At 45.0% G+C, this 19123-nt stretch overlaps 1 protein-coding gene and 1 non-coding gene across 3 annotated transcripts; both read left to right on the top strand.

Annotated features, from left to right (window-relative positions):
• The first annotated feature begins 297 nt into the window (after positions 1–297).
• C4H7orf25 (chromosome 4 C7orf25 homolog) lies at positions 298–3520 on the top strand. Of its 2 annotated transcripts, none has more exons than XM_044245665.1 (2): positions 298–412; positions 1368–3520. In XM_044245665.1, the coding sequence occupies exon 2, from the start codon at positions 1389–1391 to the stop codon at positions 2664–2666; it is 1278 nt and encodes a 425-aa protein (XP_044101600.1). In that variant the 5' UTR covers positions 298–412; positions 1368–1388; the 3' UTR covers positions 2667–3520. The 2 variants fall into 2 exon arrangements, with proteins under 2 accessions (XP_044101600.1, XP_044101601.1); XM_044245666.1 differs by lacking the exon at positions 298–412 and adding an exon at positions 696–733.
• Positions 3521–4552: 1032 nt separating this feature from the next.
• LOC122905710 lies at positions 4553–4659 on the top strand. Its single transcript, XR_006384403.1, has one exon. It is a non-coding gene; the product is annotated as a U6 spliceosomal RNA (small nuclear RNA).
• Positions 4660–19123: the final 14464 nt, after the last annotated feature.

Genomic DNA, 19123 nt, shown 5'->3' with positions numbered 1-19123 from the left:
AGGGTTTAAGCGCGGGGTCAGCCTGCGAGACCGAGAGGCCGGCGCCCTACTGGGAGTGCTGCCTGGCCCCGAGAGCTCCACCTCTGCTTCCCCGGGGCGAGGTTGCCGGGAACTCGCGATCTCTTCCCGATGCGAGAGTGGGAGAAGCCGGGTGCCCTCAACAAACATGGCGGCCGCGTTAGTGTCATTCGCGCTCGGGAGGCCACGCTCCCGCCTGGGACTCGCGGACTCGGCGTCACCCGGCGCGGGACCACGTGACTCAGGAGGCTCCCGAGGCGGCGGCGCTCGCGCGGGCTGAGCACCCACAGCTGCTGGGAGTGGGGTGGGGTCTGCCGGGCGAGCATTCCCGGCGGGTCCCGGTCTCGCGCGCGCACGTGTCTGCCTGCTCGCGCACGCGGTCCTGGCGCAGCCGGTGAGGAGCCGGGGAGGCGGAGGGAGGGAGCTGGGCGCCGCTTGCCCGGCCGGGAGGGGTTGGCCGGCCGGCGAGGCCGGAGGGGCGGACTCCGGGCCGCCGCGCGCCCCCCATCCTGCCCTCCACGCCCAGCGCTGGCTTCGGGGGCTGTTTGAGCCCGAGTCAGCGTGGCCCGGCCGAGCTGTGCGGGCGGACCCGGTACGGCTGCAGGGCCCGATGCCCGCCCGGAAGGCCCCGCCGACCTCCGTGTCGCCGCGGGCTGCACTCTCGGGGTCTAGTTTATCTTCGGGCTTTTCCTTCCTGGGAGCCGGAGCCCAGTTGGTGGGTCCCTTCCGTCTTTTAAAATGTACTGGGTTGACGTCAGATGCAGGAACGAGGCAGTCGTGATTCCGTGGCGGATGTACCGTGTGCCCGTGGGATAGCACGAGGCAGTCGGGTAGAGGGGACCCACTCGCGAGGGAGGGAAAGGCCAGAAGGGCTTAGAGTGGTCATTTTGGGAGACATTTTTGGTTTTGACCATTTGCTAACCAGCTAGTCTGTGTGGATAATTTTAATTTAATCACGTCCTCCTCACTTTCCGAGCCTTTTATAAAAATTGTTCTCCAAGCAAACAAACAGTAAAGCTGCTGATCAGGGAGCTCCTTATGTAGCAGCTTGCCGAACTCCTGCATTTTACCCTGACCCGGGACGTGCTGAACGTGACCTTCAGACTGAAGAAATAAAGGTCTAAAAAAGCGTGTCAGAATCCAACATACCAAAAGAAGAGTTTGGAAATATAGGTATCCTTTCCTTAGTTGTCACAGGAGGAAGTCACTCCAAAATCAGCCGTGCAGAAGAAGATTCAGCCTCCATAAGCTTTGTTGCTAGATTGAAGTTGTATAATCCTCAGTGAAGAATTGATTGCCATAATTTCTTAGGACTGTTTCGATTTGCCTTGTTTCTTTTCTTTCCATAGGAAAGGAATAATGCTGTCAGCATGTCTGCACACTCCATGCTCTGTGAACGAATCGCCATCGCCAAGGAACTGATCAAGAGAGCAGAATCACTGTCTAGATCAAGAAAAGGCGGCATAGAAGGTGGCGCAAAGCTGTGCAGCAAATTGAAGGCAGAGTTAAAATTCTTACAGAAAGTAGAAGCCGGGAAAGTAGCAATTAAGGAATCCCATCTGCAGAGCACTAACCTAACACACCTAAGAGCCATCGTGGAATCAGCAGAAAACTTGGAAGAAGTTGTTAGTGTTCTTCATGTCTTTGGTTACACAGATACCGTGGGAGAAAAGCAGACCCTTGTGGTGGATGTGGTTGCCAATGGTGGTCATACGTGGGTGAAGGCCATTGGCCGAAAGGCTGAAGCTCTTCATAACATCTGGCTGGGCAGGGGCCAGTATGGTGACAAAAGTATCATTGAGCAGGCTGAAGACTTCCTCCAGGCCAGTCACCAGCAGCCAGTGCAGTACAGCAACCCTCACATCATCTTTGCATTTTACAACAGCGTCTCTAGCCCCATGGCAGAGAAGCTCAAAGAAATGGGCATTTCTGTGAGAGGAGACATAGTAGCCGTTAACTCTCTGTTAGATCACCCAGAAGAGCTCCAGCCCAGTGAGAGTGAGTCAGATGATGAGGGCCCTGAATTTTTGCAGGTGACCCAAGTGGACCGAGAAAATATTCTAGCAAGTGTTGCCTTTCCAACAGAAATTAAGGTCGATGTGTGCAAAAGAGTGAATCTGGACATTACAACTTTAATCACATACGTATCTGCCCTCAGCTATGGAGGCTGCCACTTTGTCTTCAAAGAGAAAGTGCTTACGGAACAAGCAGAGCAAGAGAGGAAGGAGCAGGTTTTGCCACAGCTGGAGGCGTTTATGAAGGACAAGGAGTTGTTTGCCTGTCATTCTGCTGTCAAAGACTTTCAGTCTATTCTAGATACCTTAGGAGGACCTGGGGAGAGAGAGAGGGCCACTATGTTGATTAAGCAAATTAATGTGGTGCCTGACCAGCCTTCTGAGCGTGCCTTGAGACTAGTGGCCAGTTCAAAAATCAATAGCCGCTCGCTAACAATTTTTGGGACAGGAGACACTCTAAAAGCCATCACGATGACTGCCAATAGTGGTTTTGTCAGAGCTGCCAACAACCAGGGTGTTAAATTTAGTGTGTTTATCCATCAGCCTAGAGCACTTACTGAGAGCAAAGAGGCTCTCGCCACCCCTTTACCAAAAGACTACACAACTGCAATGAACACTGATGATACCCTTTAAATATTGTCATGGAAATAAGTTATTGATACCAAAGGCTGGGTCTTCCCATCTTAAATGGGAAGGAAGAAAAGGAGGTCTATAGTAAAAATAATACTTAGCACTCTTAACCTGTAGAGTTGATTGTGTTTCATCTATAAAATACATAACCCAAAGTAGAAAAAGCACAAGAGACAAGCGATTTGCCAAACTGCCTACATTTTAGCAACCAAGAAAATACATCTATATAAAGCTTTTAGCTGTGTGACAGTACTTTTATTTGATAGAGTAGGGCAACATCCCCCTAGTGGCAAGTGGCATTTCATGGGATGTGGCTACCCTGCGTCTCGCATAAAATACCTGGAGAAAACTGAAGCTTGTTTTTCGTTATATTGGTTCATCATTCATGTGGGTTGAGGCTGGGAAGTTTATAATTAGTTTTTGATTATGAATGAAAAGAAACTTCTTGACTGCGCATGTCAGGCATACTCTGGTGCGAGCATTTACAAAGAGTACATTAATACAGAAGAAAATAAAGTGAATACTGGGCAGGTGAAACCCATGAACTGATGTATACACCTTTGTGAAAAGAAAGGTAAGTCCCACTACTGTACACCGGGGACATTTCATGCAAAATACTAATTTGAGGAAATTGTAGAAGAATTACCAAAACATTTTAGAAGAATTCAAATTTTACTTTTAAGTACCAAGACTTCCCATATTGCAAGTATTTGACTTATAAATACTGCCTTTCCTCTCTCTTTTGCAAGTGGCAAGTGACAGCTGCATTACTTCACTCTTGTGAAATGGTGGTAGGCGATCCCATGCTTGTTGCATGACACAAGTTGTAATTAAAAATAAATTTTTACGTCCACATGGCCCTAGGTGCTTTATTTGCAACAAAGCAAAGTAGCTTAGCAAAGGAGATACGTATTGACTGTATTTTAAAAATTGGGACATTAAGTCTTAGAGCTTAGGTATTAAGGCAAGCTAAGTGTGGGAGCCTGTATTAGAACACGTTGCCACAGCCTGACCTCGTTCTTTTGTGCCATCTTCGCTTTTTTGTGAGATGGGAACTCAGTTTCCAGGCCCAGTGTTCATTGTTGGGGGCGGGGGTTGAATTTGTTTATAGGATGTCCATGAACACTGCAGTGAAAAGCGAAAGTAAACTTGGGAATGTTTCTCTTGGGAGCGATTCCATTACTATCCCGGAACACATTTCCTAGGGGAAAAGTTTGTGATTGGGATTCTGATTTAGAATAGAGAGGTGGATTTAACTTGCATTGCAACTGAAATTGTATAGTGTTAAAAATTGGGGTTAGGCCTTTTTGAGTACCTATTAAGGTACTAAGGTGCTTGGTACTGAGCATTTAAAAATTTGGTCTAAAAAAAAAACGAGAAATTGGTTTTTGCTCCAAGGAATTCTTAGTCTGAAATGGAGTTGAGTAACTGAAGTGTAGTTACTTTATTGAGTGCTGTTGTGTGCCAGCCACAGCACGAATGGCTGAGCTTTCAGGGAGTAGCAGGAAGAAGGTAGATTTCTATCCCTTTCTTTCCACAATGCATTAATACCGAAGAACTTGAATATTTGCCAACCGGAAGGTATACAGCCACAGCACTCTTGGAAGAAGCTGATTTCTGAAGTGGCCATAGCTGTGGTTCTCCCATGATCATTTTCCTTTTCTGGACATTCAGTGATTACAGTTCCTAATGACATAATAATGCAAGCAGCAGATACGGACACGTGGTGGGGCACTGGATCCTGGAATATAAAGTAAGAAGTAGTGCCTTCTCTAGGAACACACACACACACACATACACACGACGACATTCGTGTATCAACCTACCACAGCTGTCCAAAATTATATCTGCAAAGATGAAAAATAAATAATAAAAGAATGAGCAAAGTTGTGCTTGCTTTGGCAGCACATATATTAAAATTGGAATGGCACAGAGAAGGTTAGCATGGCCCCTGGGCAAGGATGACATGCAAATTCGTGAAGTGTTCCATATTAAAAGAAAAAAGAAGAATGAGCAAAATTGAAAGAATGTTGTTAAATACCAGTTAAAAACTGTCAAGTCCAAAGAATCATATGGCTATAAAGCAAAGCGAATGTCCAAAAGATTATTTTTTTTAAAGATTTTATTTATTTATTTGACAGAGATACAAGTAGGCAGAAAGGCAAGCGGAGAGAGAGGGAGAAGCAGGCTCCCTGCTGAGCAGAGATGCCAATGTGGGACTCGATCCCAGGACCCTGAGATCATGACCTGAGCCAAAGGCAGAGGCTTTAACCCACTGAGCCACCTGTCCAAAGGTTTATGAACGTGAAGATGTATAATGTAAAATCTATGGTGAAGTGGTGGGTGAAAGAAAAAGCATGTTAAAAAATCCTCATCTCATTTACAAGGGACTCAACAAAAAGCAACTCTGATTGTTGCCATTAAAAAATAGTACAGGGGATGCCTGGGTTGGCTCAGTTGGTTAAGCGTCTACCTTTGGCTTAGGTCGCGATTCCAGGGTCCTGGGATCAAGCCCTGCATCCAGCTCCCTGCTTGGCGGGAGGCCTCCTTCTCCCTCCCCCACTTCCCCTGCTTGTGTTCCCTCTTTCACTCTCTCTTTGTCAAATAGATAAATAAATAGCACAATATAATTTGAATTGTCAAACAGGAAATGTGACTGATGGTACAAGTTAAACCAAGCTGACTCGCTTTCCAATGAAGGGTGAGTTTGGAGAATAAATGCAGATCATATATGGAAAGACAAGGCGTTCCCAAGGAAGCATAAAATGAGAGACATATAAGGCCAAAAAGGATAAGCCGGGGGAGAAGATAAATTATTGCAGAGAAATATACTGTATCTGTACACTGTTTGGATAAATTTGGAAAACTCAAATGAAATAGGAATTAGACTTGAAGAAGTAGAAAACCTAAATAACCAATAGCCATTGAAAAAAATTGTTAAAGTTACTAAGTAATGACTTCCAAAAAATGTCTAGGTTCAGTTAGCTTCATTAGATAAGTGTTTGCTTACTTTTTTTTTTTTAAAGATTTTATTTTTATTTATTTGACAGAGATCACAAGTAGGCAGAGGGGCAGGCAGAGAGAGGAGGAAGCAGGCTCCCCGCTGAGCAGAGAGCCCGATGCGGGGCTCGATCCCAGGACCGGCAGATCATGACCTGAGCTGAAGGCAGAGGCTTTAACCCACTGAACCACCCGGGCACCCCAAGTGTTTTGCTTACTTCTAAATATCAGATAATGCTCTTGTTCTAAAAAGTAATATGGAGCACAACACCGTAAGCGGGGTGGACAGTATTCAACACAGCAGCCACAGTGTCCTTACCAACCGGCCCCTTTCCTAAGAGGGGAACTCGAGTTTGCTCCTGCTTGACCATGGAGCCTTGGTGGAGGACCGGAGCCCATCTGTGCCATCTCGGCCGGTCATCTCAGATCATCACCATATCCAGAATGTTTTCAAATTCATTTTGTGGAATATAAGCATAATTCTGATACTAAAACATGACATAGTGTCCTTAAAAAGCTGCAGCAAAATTTTGGTTTAGGTCAAATAAATAAAATCTTAAAAACAAAAAAAGAATATATGCACAAATATGGGACGTCTGCATGGCTCAGTTGGTTAACGGATTGCCTTCGGCTCAGGTCAGGATGCTGGAGTCTTGGGATCGAGTCCTGCCTCGGGCTTCCTGCTCAGCAGGGAGCCTGCTTCTCCCTCTGACCCTCCCCTTCTTGTGTTGTCTTTCTCTCTCTCTCTCATTCTCTCTTTCAAATAAAATATCTACATATATATAGAGATATATTGATATTGATATATTGATCAATTACAGGGCCCGATGCCCATCTGGAAGGCCCCGCCGACTTTCTGGTTGCCCCAGGCTGCATTCTCAGGGTCTGGTTTATCCTTGGGATTTTCCTTCCCAGGAGCAGATGCTGAGTTGGTGGGCCCCTTTCCTCTTTTTCAAAATGTGCTGGGCCTCTTCCCACGTTTAAAAACCTTTCCTTTCCTACAGCTCAGCAGAGCTCCCTGCTGTTGCTAGATGGGATCCTTCACAATCATGAATCATTGAATAAAGCCAGTTCGATCTTTAAATTCACTCAGGTGGATTTTTGTTTTTTAACCATGGTGAGCAGCATCTACCTGCTTACCTCCATTCTTTGGTGATTTGAGCAAGAAATAAATACTGATAATCCACTGATAAATATACACTTTGCCTGAATTAATGGTACTTTTTTTGTCTTGGAGATGTTTTGCATTTCATACAATCAAATTACTAGTCTCTCTTCCCTCCTGGTTTCTGCATCAGACTTGGACGTCCTATTGTCATATTGCCATTTCCATTTCCATAAATAATAGATGGCAGTGCTTAACTCCCTATAGCCTTACCAGAATTGCACTTCTTTTATTTTTTCAGTTGTCAAAAAAAAAAAATCTTAATTTATTTGATTACCAGTGAATCTGGGATTCTTTTTTTTTTTTTTTAAAGATTTTATTTATTAATTTGACAGAGAGAAATCACAAGTAGACAGAGAGGCAGGCAGAGAGAGAGAGAGAGGGAAGCAGGCTCCCTGCCGAGCAGAGAGCCCGATGCGGGACTCGATCCCAGGACCCTGAGATCATGACCCGAGCCGAAGGCAGCGGCTTAACCCACTGAGCCACCCAGGCGCCCCTGAATCTGGGATTCTTAAATATGTTTAATGGTCATTGTATTTCTGCCATAAATTGCTTGTTAATATCTTCTCTTTCTCAATTGATTGATTTTATCAGTCTTTTCATTGATTTATAAAATCTTTACATAAATTAAGGATTAGACCAGTTATCTATAGTTCTATAACAAAGTAGTCCACAATTTAGTGGCTTAACATAATCAACATAGTATTGTTGGGGCTCCTGGGTGGCTCAGTGGGTTAGAGCCTCTGCCTTCGGCTCAGGTCATGATTCCAAGTTCCTGGGATTGAGCCCCTCCTCAGGCTCTCTGCTCAGCGGGGAGCCTGCTTCCCTTCCTCTCTCTCCGCCTGCCTCTCTGCCTGCTTGTGTCTACTACTACTGTCTGTCCAATAGATAATTAAAATCTTTTAAAAAAATCAACACAGTATTGTATCTCATGATTTTATGGATTAGGAATTCAAGCAGGGCTTGCCTCTGTGATTCTTCTATTCCAAATAGCATTGCCTGGGGTCACTCAGGTGTTTAGCTAGTGGACGTTCTGCTCACAAGGCTGACACATGGTGGGGATGACAGGAAGACCCTGCTCAGCAGGTCCCGCACCCTCATGGCTTTCCATGAGGGTAGTTGGACTTTTTATGTTGCAACTTAGGGATGGAAGCGGAAGTGTTCCACGAGGAACAGGAATTGAAAGCCTATGGTTCTTTAAGGCCCAGTGAAGCCCAGAAACCCTACTCTGTTGGTTAAAACAGTGCCAGCGGCTCACTTCAGTGGGAGAGGAAATAGGGCCCAGCACTTGATGGAAAGCTTGTTGTAAAATTTGTGGGCATTTAAAATCCATCATGAGGATTCAAACCTTTTCCCCTTAAATACATTGCAGATATCTTTTCCTAATTTTTTTTTTTTTTGGTCTTTCAATGTTGTGGGTTTTTTTTGTTACACAGATATGTTGGATTTTTATGTGATAAAATATGTTGGTTTTTATTTTTCATTATGACTTCTGGATTTTGTGCCATGTTGAGAAAGGCCTTCTCCACCCAGAATTATTCTCCACCCAGAATTATTTTTTAAAAATTCCCCTATACATCTTTCTGTTATTCAGTTTTATTTCAGTGTGCATATGTTCGATATATATGTAACTTACATATGAAGTCAGAACCTATAAAATATTTTCCAAAATAATAAAGTGAGTATCACTCTTTTAGCTCCTTTTATTCAATTATATTATTGCTCTGTCAACAAAATTTGATTTTTTGCTTCCATATTATACTAATAAAATAGCATTTTAGATGCCCCTTAACATAATTTTGAGGATTGGCCCAATATAAATGAGCTCTACTCATAGATGTTTAAAATTTATATTCTGCTAAACTGTTAAAAACTATTTTTTAAAAAGATTTTATTTATTTGAGATAGAACGAAAGTGAAAAAAAGAGAAAGCACTACTCTGGGGGGGGGGAGGGGCAGAAGGAGAGGGAGAAGCAGGCTCTCCACAGAGCCGGGAGACCGACACGGGGCTCGATCCCAGGATTGGATCCAAAGGCAGTTATTTCACCGACTGAACTACCCAGGTGCCCCTAAACGACTGAAAACTATTTTAAGAGCATTTCCACGGGGTCTAACTGAATTGTGCTTCCATTTTTTCTCCATTACTGAAGTCCAGGCAGTTTTTAGGGATATTATCATCACACTTGATTGTATGTTGAAAGGTTCTTTGGATGTGATCTGTTCTTTTCTCTCTTTCCAGAGTTTTGGCTGATTATTTGGGTCATCCTAAGAAGAAAGCAATTGCAGATATCACTCTGAGAGATTTCCCAGCTTGGATGTTAGGATTAGCCCAGGAGATGAACCCTTTTACCACAAAACATTTCATTTTAGGAAAGAAATTTTTTTGCACCTCCAACTATAAAGGTATAGAAACAGAAGAGCCATACAAAATGATAGATCTAAATTAAATATAGATCCAAACTAAAATTAATTTCAAATTGAACATTTCTGTCCTTTTTTTTTTTTTCCTTTGGTGGACAACTACATAGACTAGTGAACTATAGAGCAAACACAGCATGTACCCACAATACAGACACAGGCAGTTATGTCCAGTTATGTCCGTATACACACGTGTGTGTATCTATTTTGCATAGTTTTCTCTCTTTACATTAAAAAAATGAAATTTTTTTTCCTACGAAAGTTTCTTCAAAAAATCTCTGCTAAAGAAAATAGTTGTCCATAATTTATGAATTAAGGGTGGAATTGTTTTGGAGTGGGGTGTGTGTGTGTGTGTGTGTGTGTGTGCGTGCGCGTGCACGCACACACAGGGAGCGGTCAAGGGGGACGGAGGGTCGTGGTTCCTAAATCTTTGGCTTAGAAGACAAAGCACAGAGCTTTTGAGGCCTTATCCTGGGATATTTTGCAGTGGCTGAAGAAAGAATTCTCAGCCAGCAGGACTCCCTTAGAAGATGAAGATAGGGCTAATAGCTACAATTTTACTAACAACAGCAATATCAGTGACAACAAAAATGTCCTCTCTGGGCCTAACCCAGTCACAGAGTGAACTAAATAAATTATTATTATTATTATTATTTTAAGATTTTATTTATTTGACAGGGATAGAGGGAGAGAGAGCGAGCGAGCACAGGCAGACAGAAAGGCAGGCAGAGGCAGAGGGAGAAGCAGGCTCCCTGCTGAGCAAGGAGCCCGATGTGGGACTCGATCCCAGGACACAGGGATCATGACCTGAGCCGAAGGCAGCTGCTTAACCAACTGAGCCACCCAGGCGTCCCTATTATTATTATTTTTAAAGATTTTATTCATTCATTTGACAGACAGAGATCACAACCAGGCAGAGGCAGGCAGAGAGAGAGAGGAGGAAGCAGGCTCCCCGCTGAGAAGAGAGACTGACGTGGGACTCCATCCCAGGACCCCGGGATCATGACCTGAGCGGAAGGCAGACGCCTTAACCCACTGAGCCACCCAGGTGCCCTAAATAAATTATTTTTAATTTCAATTCTAACTCCATTGTTTTCAGTTTTTCTTTTTCAAAGAAAAAATAAAAAAGAAAAGAAGAGTGAGCACAGAGGTGGTTTAAGGCTTAATAATTTCACATTAATCTCTGAGGATACATGAGTCATTCAGGAGCCCCTCTGGTGTGAAAGACACTGTACTTCATGCCAGGAATACAAAGGTGAATGAGGTCGTCTTGGTTCTGGCCCTCAGGGAGCTTTATGTATATCCCAATAATTATATTCTCAGGACTAATGTGCAAAACACACTGATTAGCCTTAATACGGAATTTATAAATCCAAGTGGAATGAATTGTCATTAACTTGGTCAGAAAGTCAGGATGCTTAAGAATCCATTTGCGGGCGCCTGGGTGGCTCAATGGGTTAAGCCTCTGCCTTCAGCTCAGGTCATGATCATAGAGTCCTAGGATCTAGCCCTGCATCCGGCTTTCTGCTTAGCGGGGAGCCTGCTTTCCTTCCTCTCTCTGCCTGCTTGTGATCTCTGTCAAATAAATAAATAAAACCTTTAAAAAAAAAAAGATCCATTGCTACGTGAACATGTTTCCCTATCTCTGGTGCAAGTAAGAATGTTGGAAATAAAAAGGGCTTTGGGGATCATGTTCGCCCAGCCCATCTCTGAGGTGAAAACGGAGTTCTGGGAAAGGAAGAGGAAGAGAGCCAGAATTCTCGTTTGCTAATTACCAGCTCCTCCCACTGGGGGCAGCACCACGCAATGGTGAGACCTTAGGAGTCACACAGGCCTGGAGTTCCTTCTTCAGTTTGCAGCTTACCTTTACCTGAGCAAAGGACTTCACCTCACCAAGCTTTAGTTTCCTTATCTGCAAAATAAGAAGAGTATTTATTTTATAGGATTGTTATGAGGATTTAAATGAAATAAGATACTGTAGGTACAGTATTTTAAACAGAGTCTGGGGCCTAGTAACCATCAGTTCTTAGGATCATGCTTCCTATACCTTTTATATGTAATTGCTGTTAATTTTTATGCTATTTACAGGTGGCCAGTCCCCCTAGACCCTGGCTATGTTCAAGGGTCAACTGTACTCCTCTTTCTTTCTTTCTTTCTTTAAAAGATTTATTTATTTGACAGACAGAGATCACAAGTAGGCAGAGAGGCAGGCAGAGAGAGGGGGGGAAGCAGACTCCCTGCTGAGCAGAGAGCCCAACGTGGGGCTCAATCCCAGGACCCTGGGATCATGACCTGAGCCAAAGGCAGAGACTTAACCCACTGAGCCACCCAGGTGCCCCTATACTCCCCTTTCTTTAACTCCTGGTAGTGAGTCTAGTGATAATTCAGACATGGCCAGGGGAGGAGCTTGTGAGGGTTGAGACTGGCACTCCATAACCCCACAGCAAACTGGGTCCTAATAAGTCTTTTTTTTTTTTTTTTTTTTTAGATTTAATTTATTTGACAGAAAGAGATACAGTGAGAGAGGGAACACAGGGGTAGTGAGAGAGGGAGAAGCAGGCTTCCTGCTGAGCAGGGAGCCTGATGCAGGGCTCCATCCCAGGACCCTGTGATCATGACCAGAGCCGAAAGGCAGACGCTTAACGACTGAGCCACCCAGGCGCCCCCTAACAAGTTTTCATGAGAGCTATTATCCTTTTCTGTGAGGAGGAGCGCATTGGCGTGCGATCTTTTCTGTACATCTGGTGTCTTCGGGCCTTACAGGGGTATTGAGAGAGGAGGGGAGGATGAGGCCTTTCTGGGCAGGTAACGGTATGTGGGGGGCAGTTTCAATGGTGGTGGCAAACAATTCAGAGACTCCAAGTTCTGCAAATCGATAGTGTTTCCCAGATTCAAGACCACTCATTTCCACGTGTGCTGCTGGCTAGCTGTTCGACCAATTCTGGGTTTATCTCTGTCTACCACCGTACACGAGCCCTCTGGTAGGCCTGGTGGGAAAGAGGACGCAGCCCCTTCTCAGCCGTGCTCACTGGCGCCACCTAGCGGAAGCACGGAGAGCTACACGGCATCCAGTTAACAGGAGCTCCCGTTCTGTTTCTCGTTCAAGTTCTTTGTTGATCATTCGTCCCTCTCAACTTGTGAACGGCCTAAAATCCCTTTTTTGAATCAAAGTGGTGACACGAGGAAAATAAGCTCCTATTAAATATTCTGTGATTTTAAGACGCATCAATTTATTATTCAAAGACACGTATGACGAAAAGAGTGAATCACAGTATGGTCCACAGAGCATTTTGACACGTGACGTGTGATTCCATGTTCCGTATTTTACCACGAACAGTACGAACGAAATGAAAATATTTGTCAAGGAGGCCAATTTTTGATGGAGGGAGCCGCCTCACTGTATTTATATTCTTGGTGTCATTTTCTGACTTTATCATCATTCTCTTTGCTCCATTATTAATACCAACGTCTGGTGAGATTCGAGCCCTCTTGACCTTTCTTCTGTTGAAGATGCTTGTGATCTTCGTCTATAAATGCAAAACAAATGGGTAACGTGTGAGCGGGGACCCAAAAGTAAGTTTAGTTCTGCCTCCTTAAGAGGGTGCATTTTCTGCTGTGCCTCTCTCTCTCAATTTTGCACAATGCATATTGAACTAAGGGAACTTACTCTTCCTGCATGATGAACATTGGTTCAAAAGAAAAAAAAAGTGTGACAGTAGGACAAGGTTACAATCCTGAAGAAAATCCTGCTGGAAGGAAATCAAATGGGACATGCTAATAGATCCTATTTATTTTTTAATTTCTAAGAACTGAGGCAGGCTATAGCTTGACTCCCAGAAACGGGTTGCTCTTACTGCCATGTTTATCAAGGGTGATAGGGTGGGAGCCAAGCAGAGTGGTGGAGGGTAAAAGGTCCTCGAGTGAAAAGGGAAAATAACAAAAATAGGTTAATCCAAATGAAAGAAGATTCGAAGTGGAAAGTCAATCAGGTGTCTCTGAGTCAAGTGTGGGAGCAGAATGTTCTTACAGGAGATGGAATCCGCACGTAGGTCTGTGGTTGGTGTTCCCTCAGTGGACTCTGACAGCTGTCACCACACTCCTCAGTGATGCAGCTGGCACCTGGTGCCTGGATTGTTGTTTGGTCTCCTCAGGAGAGGTGACAAAGAGTCCCTCTGTGGCTGCTTTGTTTTCCAGTGGCTCTGTAACCTAGTCATCCATCGAGCATTGGCTGGCGGAGTGGTCATTTCTTCTGTAAGCAGCGGACTTATGGTCTCATGTGGCCAAGGTTAACATAACCGAAAAATAACAATGACAATAACCTTAAGGCCAATGAATGAAATGTGGCTCTATATTTGATTGTTTCCTCCATTCTGCTGAGTTTGTCCTATTTTTAGATCAAGACAATTAGATAATAGAAAGGGGACAATGATAAAGTATTTTAGGAAAAATTTGCTTTCACTTCAAAATCATGCCTGCATCACAATTGGTCCAGTTAATGTAAGCTCTTCTCCACTTGCTTTCATAAAGATCGTTCTTGGCCTCTAACTGTTGGTACAAGTGATCAGATCACCAGGTCTGGAAAATAATGCATTTACCAGATTTGTACCTCGTAAGGCATTTTCTATGATAAATCAAGGAAGGCATTGTCTGTCCATAAAATCAGCACTTGTATTGGAATGTGTCCTAGGAAGGGAAATACTCTTTTCTATACCTAGAAATCAATAGAAACACACAACAACCAACCCAACATAGTTAATTCCCAAAATAGTTTTCCCCACCACTCTTGATTTTCCTGGTTCAAATCTATTCAGACTGTGGTTTAGGTGACTGGAGTGTTCTATGCTTAGCCATCAGTGGGGCTGTGGCAAGCCAGGAACGTGGAGAAGAGACTTTTCATTCAGGAAGAAACAAAGTCCTATTGAGCATATTTTCTTTTAATTTTTTTAAAATATTTTATTTATTTATTTGACAGAGAGAGATCACATAGGCAGAGAGACAGGCAGAGAGAGAGGGGGAAGCAGGCTCCCTGCTGAGCAGAGAGCCCGATGCGGGACAGATTCCAGGACCCTGAGATCATGACCTGAGCTGAAGGCAGAGGCTTAACCCACTGAGCCACCCAGGCACCCCTCGAGCATATTTTCTTCTAACAAACTCCTAAACAGAAAACTATAGAACAATAGGAAGTTTTCAACCTCAGAACTGACAGCAAAATATGAGCCAGAAAAGAGAAACAAAGGTTACGTCCACCTTGCGTCTTTTACTGATCCCATTCAAACCAGAATTGTTGAACACAAAGAGCTCAAAGATGCTTCAACATTTGGGCCCGTTTTTGAAAGTGCAAGTAGTAGGAGAAACCTGAAGCCCATGGCTGCTGGTTCAGTCAAATTGGTCACCTTGAGCGAGACTCCTGTCCTTCGATATTTTGAAATCTTGCTGCACACGTGACTACACTTTGTAAGTAAAAGTGCACATTCCTCCAGTCCCATCACCACTGAAAAATCTAGAAGTTTCAGTGCGTTTGCATACGGAAGGGCCCAAGCCGGAGGTGGGAAGGTGTCTAAGAAAGGAGCGCAGGCATGACCTGCAGTTACAGAAGAGGCCAGCAGGTGGGGCTGGCCGGCGGGCTGCGCACCCTTCCCTCCCTGGATGAGGGAGGCCGAGCTTTTTGAAAGTCTGCACCGCCTGCTGAGACACGGGCCAGTCTGCGCATTTCAGCGAGCCAGGTGGCCTCTACCTGGTTGTTGAGCGTTAATACAGACCCGAACAACTTAAAACTACCTGTAATTCTAAAATGCGCACGCGCCTTTTATCGCACTGCCTATAGGGGTGGGGGATAGGTTTGCAGAGCAAACTCGGAATGCGAAAGGGGGGGAAAGCGAACAGGACGTGCTGGGCATCGTGCCAGACACTCTTCTGTCTCATTTGCTCCAGACAAAAGCTCGGTGAATTGTTACCCTGATCCATTTTTCACAGATGACTAAGCTGAGGCTCAGAGAGGCAACTTACTTGCCCAGTGGAGCCTGAAGCCCACGTTCTCTAAGTACAAGCCCCAAATCTAACGTTTTAAGAATTAAGGTCAGTCACCTGTTTTGAGTCACTCCGACAGCAGTCTCTACCTGATCACGCAGGAGGTGCTCGTCACAATGTTTTAAAAAATGGTCCAAAGAATGTGAAGATGTCTGGCCGCCCAAAGTCAACTAGAGGGTAGAAGCACTACGTTTTGTAAAGGACTCCGGCATAAATTCATTTGTTCTGAAAATCGGAGCCTCGCTAAAGGGTTCACTAAAGGAAATTGAAAATTCAAGTTTAAATTTGGGAGGGACCAAACTCACGCGCCGGGCTAGAGACATTCAACCCCCAAATGTAGGTGACAGGGATGACCTTGCCCAGCAGCGGATGATTAGCTCTGAGTTTGGATGACAATGTCTGTGGCTTCTGTCAGTCCCCGCACTGATCAGCCGTCCTCCTTTCTCTACATGGTTCCTTGGTGGGGCATGGGGGAACCCCCTCCAGATGCATCCTGGGAGGATGTGTCCGGAAGGCCGAGGTATGAGGGAGATGGATGAGGTGGTACAGTCTGAGCTCACTCTCCATTCCCACTGCTTCTCCCCATTGGATATTTCTTCTCCGATCTAGTTAATAATTCCTCCTGCCTTAGTACCATCCCTGAGGCCACCTGGGTCCGGGCCCTGTCCAGGGCTTAGAGTGTTTTCAGATCTGCAGCAACTAGGCGGCCTCCCAGGACCTTGCTCTCCCTTCCTGTGTGCCACGCCCCTGTGCCCTTCCTGGGTCCTTGTGGGACTTGTCGCCTCTGTGACCCGAGTGGTCCAGTGGGCCAGGCTCAGGGGCACGCCAGGCTTTCGGAACAGCGGGCAGAAGTCATTGAGGGGGTTCAGAGTTTCAACCCCAGAAGTACTTGGAATATCCCGTTAGGACCCTTCCTGTTTTACCTCAACCCCCCAAGGACAGACTCATTTTCCAGGCACCACCTTCATCTTCCTCTTCCGCCATTTCTCTGCACCCACCCCCCATTCTTTCCTGGTCTCACCCTCTTTCTCTGTGTGATCGTCCTCTTCCAGCTGCCTTCCCCAGGAACTGGTCTTAGGGGGCAGAGCTTTCCTGCTTAGCTGAGGGGCATCTGGTCAGAGTGCGGAGAAGGACATAGAACGGGACCAGAGGCTGACAAGCCCATGACTCTCTGAGGCAGGCAAGAGGCGAGCAGACTGTGAACGTTCCCTCCCACCCCTGCTGGGCTAATGAATTCATTAACAAAAGCTTGTTGGCAAAGCAGTTTTGCTCCTTTCCTAGCTTGACACTGCCCTCACCGGTGGCTGTCCTGCTATCCTGCTGAGTGAACCATAGTCAGGGCAGGGCTGGGAAGCAGAGGTATGAGCCCGCCATCTTGCCCCCTCTGTACCTCCACACAGGGCCAAGCCTTTTGTAGCCTAAATGGTTATTGGGCAGCTTTTCTCTGCTAGTTTCACTGGTATGGGCAAATATGTACTTTGAAATGAGATTATCAAAATAACCTACTTCCAGTACCCATAGCGTAGAGCACCTCAGAGTAAATCCAACTTTTTATTCTGATCACAAAAGCTTAAAAATGGCAGCTTCACGGAAATAGGTAACATAAGACCTTGAAAGGTCTTTGTCAACCATTTGGTTACATACCCACCCCGAAATGCTTCGTCATCGTTATGAATGAGGGGAATACTACTGATATCGCTGAGAAATTTGCTCCCCCTCCCAACCCCCAGTGAATATGCATATATCTTGGACATTAATATGTCAGTTCCAAAAACCTGTCTTTAGCCACCCCAGAGCAAAGGGCCAATTTTTTCACAAGGACAAAAATGTTCTGCTTTATTTTGTTTCTGTAGAAATGCACCTTTTCTCTTTCTAGATTAGGTTTTTGCATTATTTAAATAGAATAGTTTTTGGAGGACTTCACCATTGTGCGTTGCTAACTAAAGACCCTGTGTCTCTCTCTTTTATCTCTCTCTCTTTTTTTTTAAGATTTTATTTATTTATTTGACAGACAGGGATCATAAGTAGGCAGAGACACAGGCAGAGAGGAGGAAGCAGGCCCCCTGTTGAGCAGAGAGCCCGATGTGGGGCTTGATCCCAGGACCCTGAGATCATGACCTGAGCCGAAGGCAGAGGATTAACCCACTGAGCCACCCAGGCACCCCTTTTTTTTTTTTTTTTTTGCAAATCAAAAAGGTTTTATAGGATTCAAAGCAAAAAGTTACATCACACATACTCATTTAAATAACAAGTCAAAGTCTGTTACAGAAAACATAATTCCAAAGCATTTTCAATTTTATTACTGAAACTACTTAAAAAGGCTCCAAGTCAAAAAAAAAAAAAAAAAGACGAAGCAAAATTGCTCAGGCGATAAAGATAAAGAGGCCAGAACAAGGATAAAGCAAGAGCCTTTCTAAAGACGGAGCCTACCACCTCCCCTAGACCAGGCCTGCACATTTCTGTAAGTTTTATTCGTTTTTGTTCCTTGAAATTTCAGGATGCCATTAAGGATTTAGAAACACTGTGGGCCCATCTTAAAGTAGCAATACATTTCCATGAAATCTACAATATTAATAAATAGACATCAGACACGAAGCTAAAATCCCAGACTGTCTGGTTTGTCACATACATGCCAAGAAATCCATGAGACTTCTTTTTTTTTTTTTTTAAAGATTTTATTTATTTATTTTTTTGACAGAGAGATCACAAGTAGGCAGAGAGGCAGGCAGAGAGAGAGGAGGAAGCAGGCTCCCTGCCGAGCAGGGACCCCAATGTGGGACTCGATTCCAGGACCCTGAGATCATGACCTGAGCTGAAGGCAGAGGCTTAACCCACTGAGCCACCCAGGTGCCCCTCCATGAGACTTCTAAACTGAGAAATCATTGTCCTACCAAAATAATTTTTGGTCTCTGCTGAAACCTCTGTTATCTGTTGCCCTCAGTGTCTCTGTCACAGCCTGTGAGAGGTTCCTGACCCTGTAGTTTCTGTCAGAGAAACCTCCTCCTTATGCAGATTATTCAAGACGTTTTTAAATAAACAAAAGGAAAGTCAGAAGGGCCTGAAGACAGGAGATGGAGAAGGGAGATGGCCCGCTGATTAACTATCTTGGTTAGATGTTCAGGAAATGTGAGTGCAGACATTTGGTTTATGGGCGCTTTATTTTTCCTTTGAAAGATTATTGTTGACTTTTGCCGGCCCTAATGTGCCCCTAATCCCTCTACATGGTCTCAACCGCCGGAGGGTTTGTCCTGCTTCGTAGACATAATAGTAACCTCTGAACCCTCTGATTGGAGATGTCCCTGCTCTGCTCAGCCTGGTGGGTTTCATATTTCTCTTCCTCCTAGGCCCAACCAACGCCTGGGAAAATACACACAACCTACATCCCGGAGCGTCCTACCAACAGCTTTCTTGTCACAACGTTTTAGGGAGGTGTCCGAGGAACCAGACGCAGCAGCCCCACTTGCTCACCTACCGTTGAACCGGAGATGCTCACCATGGCCCCTGGCCCCTCAGGCCCCCTCCTGTCTGAGTTATGAAGCAGAGTTGGGCCAGATGGCTGAGTGACCTCTGTGAGCACTTCACCAGGGAGCCTGCTGGCCACTGTCTGTCCTTGTTGTCCCCAAGGACAGACAGTGTGTCACAGGTCTTCATGGGGACTGCTTTGGGAAATGTTGTCACTTTGTCCTTCAGCTGTCCCTTGCTTTGGGGCAGGAGACGAACAAATGTTCCTCCAGTGCCTTTTTCCTTTCTCCGTTCTGTCGTCTGCCTCCGTCAGGTCTCTTGTGCCACAGGACATTGTTACGCCCTGCTGCTCCTCTTTTTTGGGGCTCTGAAGTGTCTTCCCAAAGTT

This window comes from Neovison vison, chromosome 4 (assembly GCF_020171115.1).
Source record: "Neovison vison isolate M4711 chromosome 4, ASM_NN_V1, whole genome shotgun sequence".
Classification (NCBI taxonomy): domain Eukaryota; kingdom Metazoa; phylum Chordata; class Mammalia; order Carnivora; family Mustelidae; genus Neogale; species Neogale vison.
This window is presented reverse-complemented; position numbering and strand designations above follow the sequence as displayed.

Bases quoted from the DNA above. Each gene is read 5' to 3' on its own strand.
- C4H7orf25 (XM_044245665.1), top strand. From the start codon at position 1,389: ATGTCTGCACACTCCATGCTCTGTGAACGAATCGCCATCGCCAAGGAA.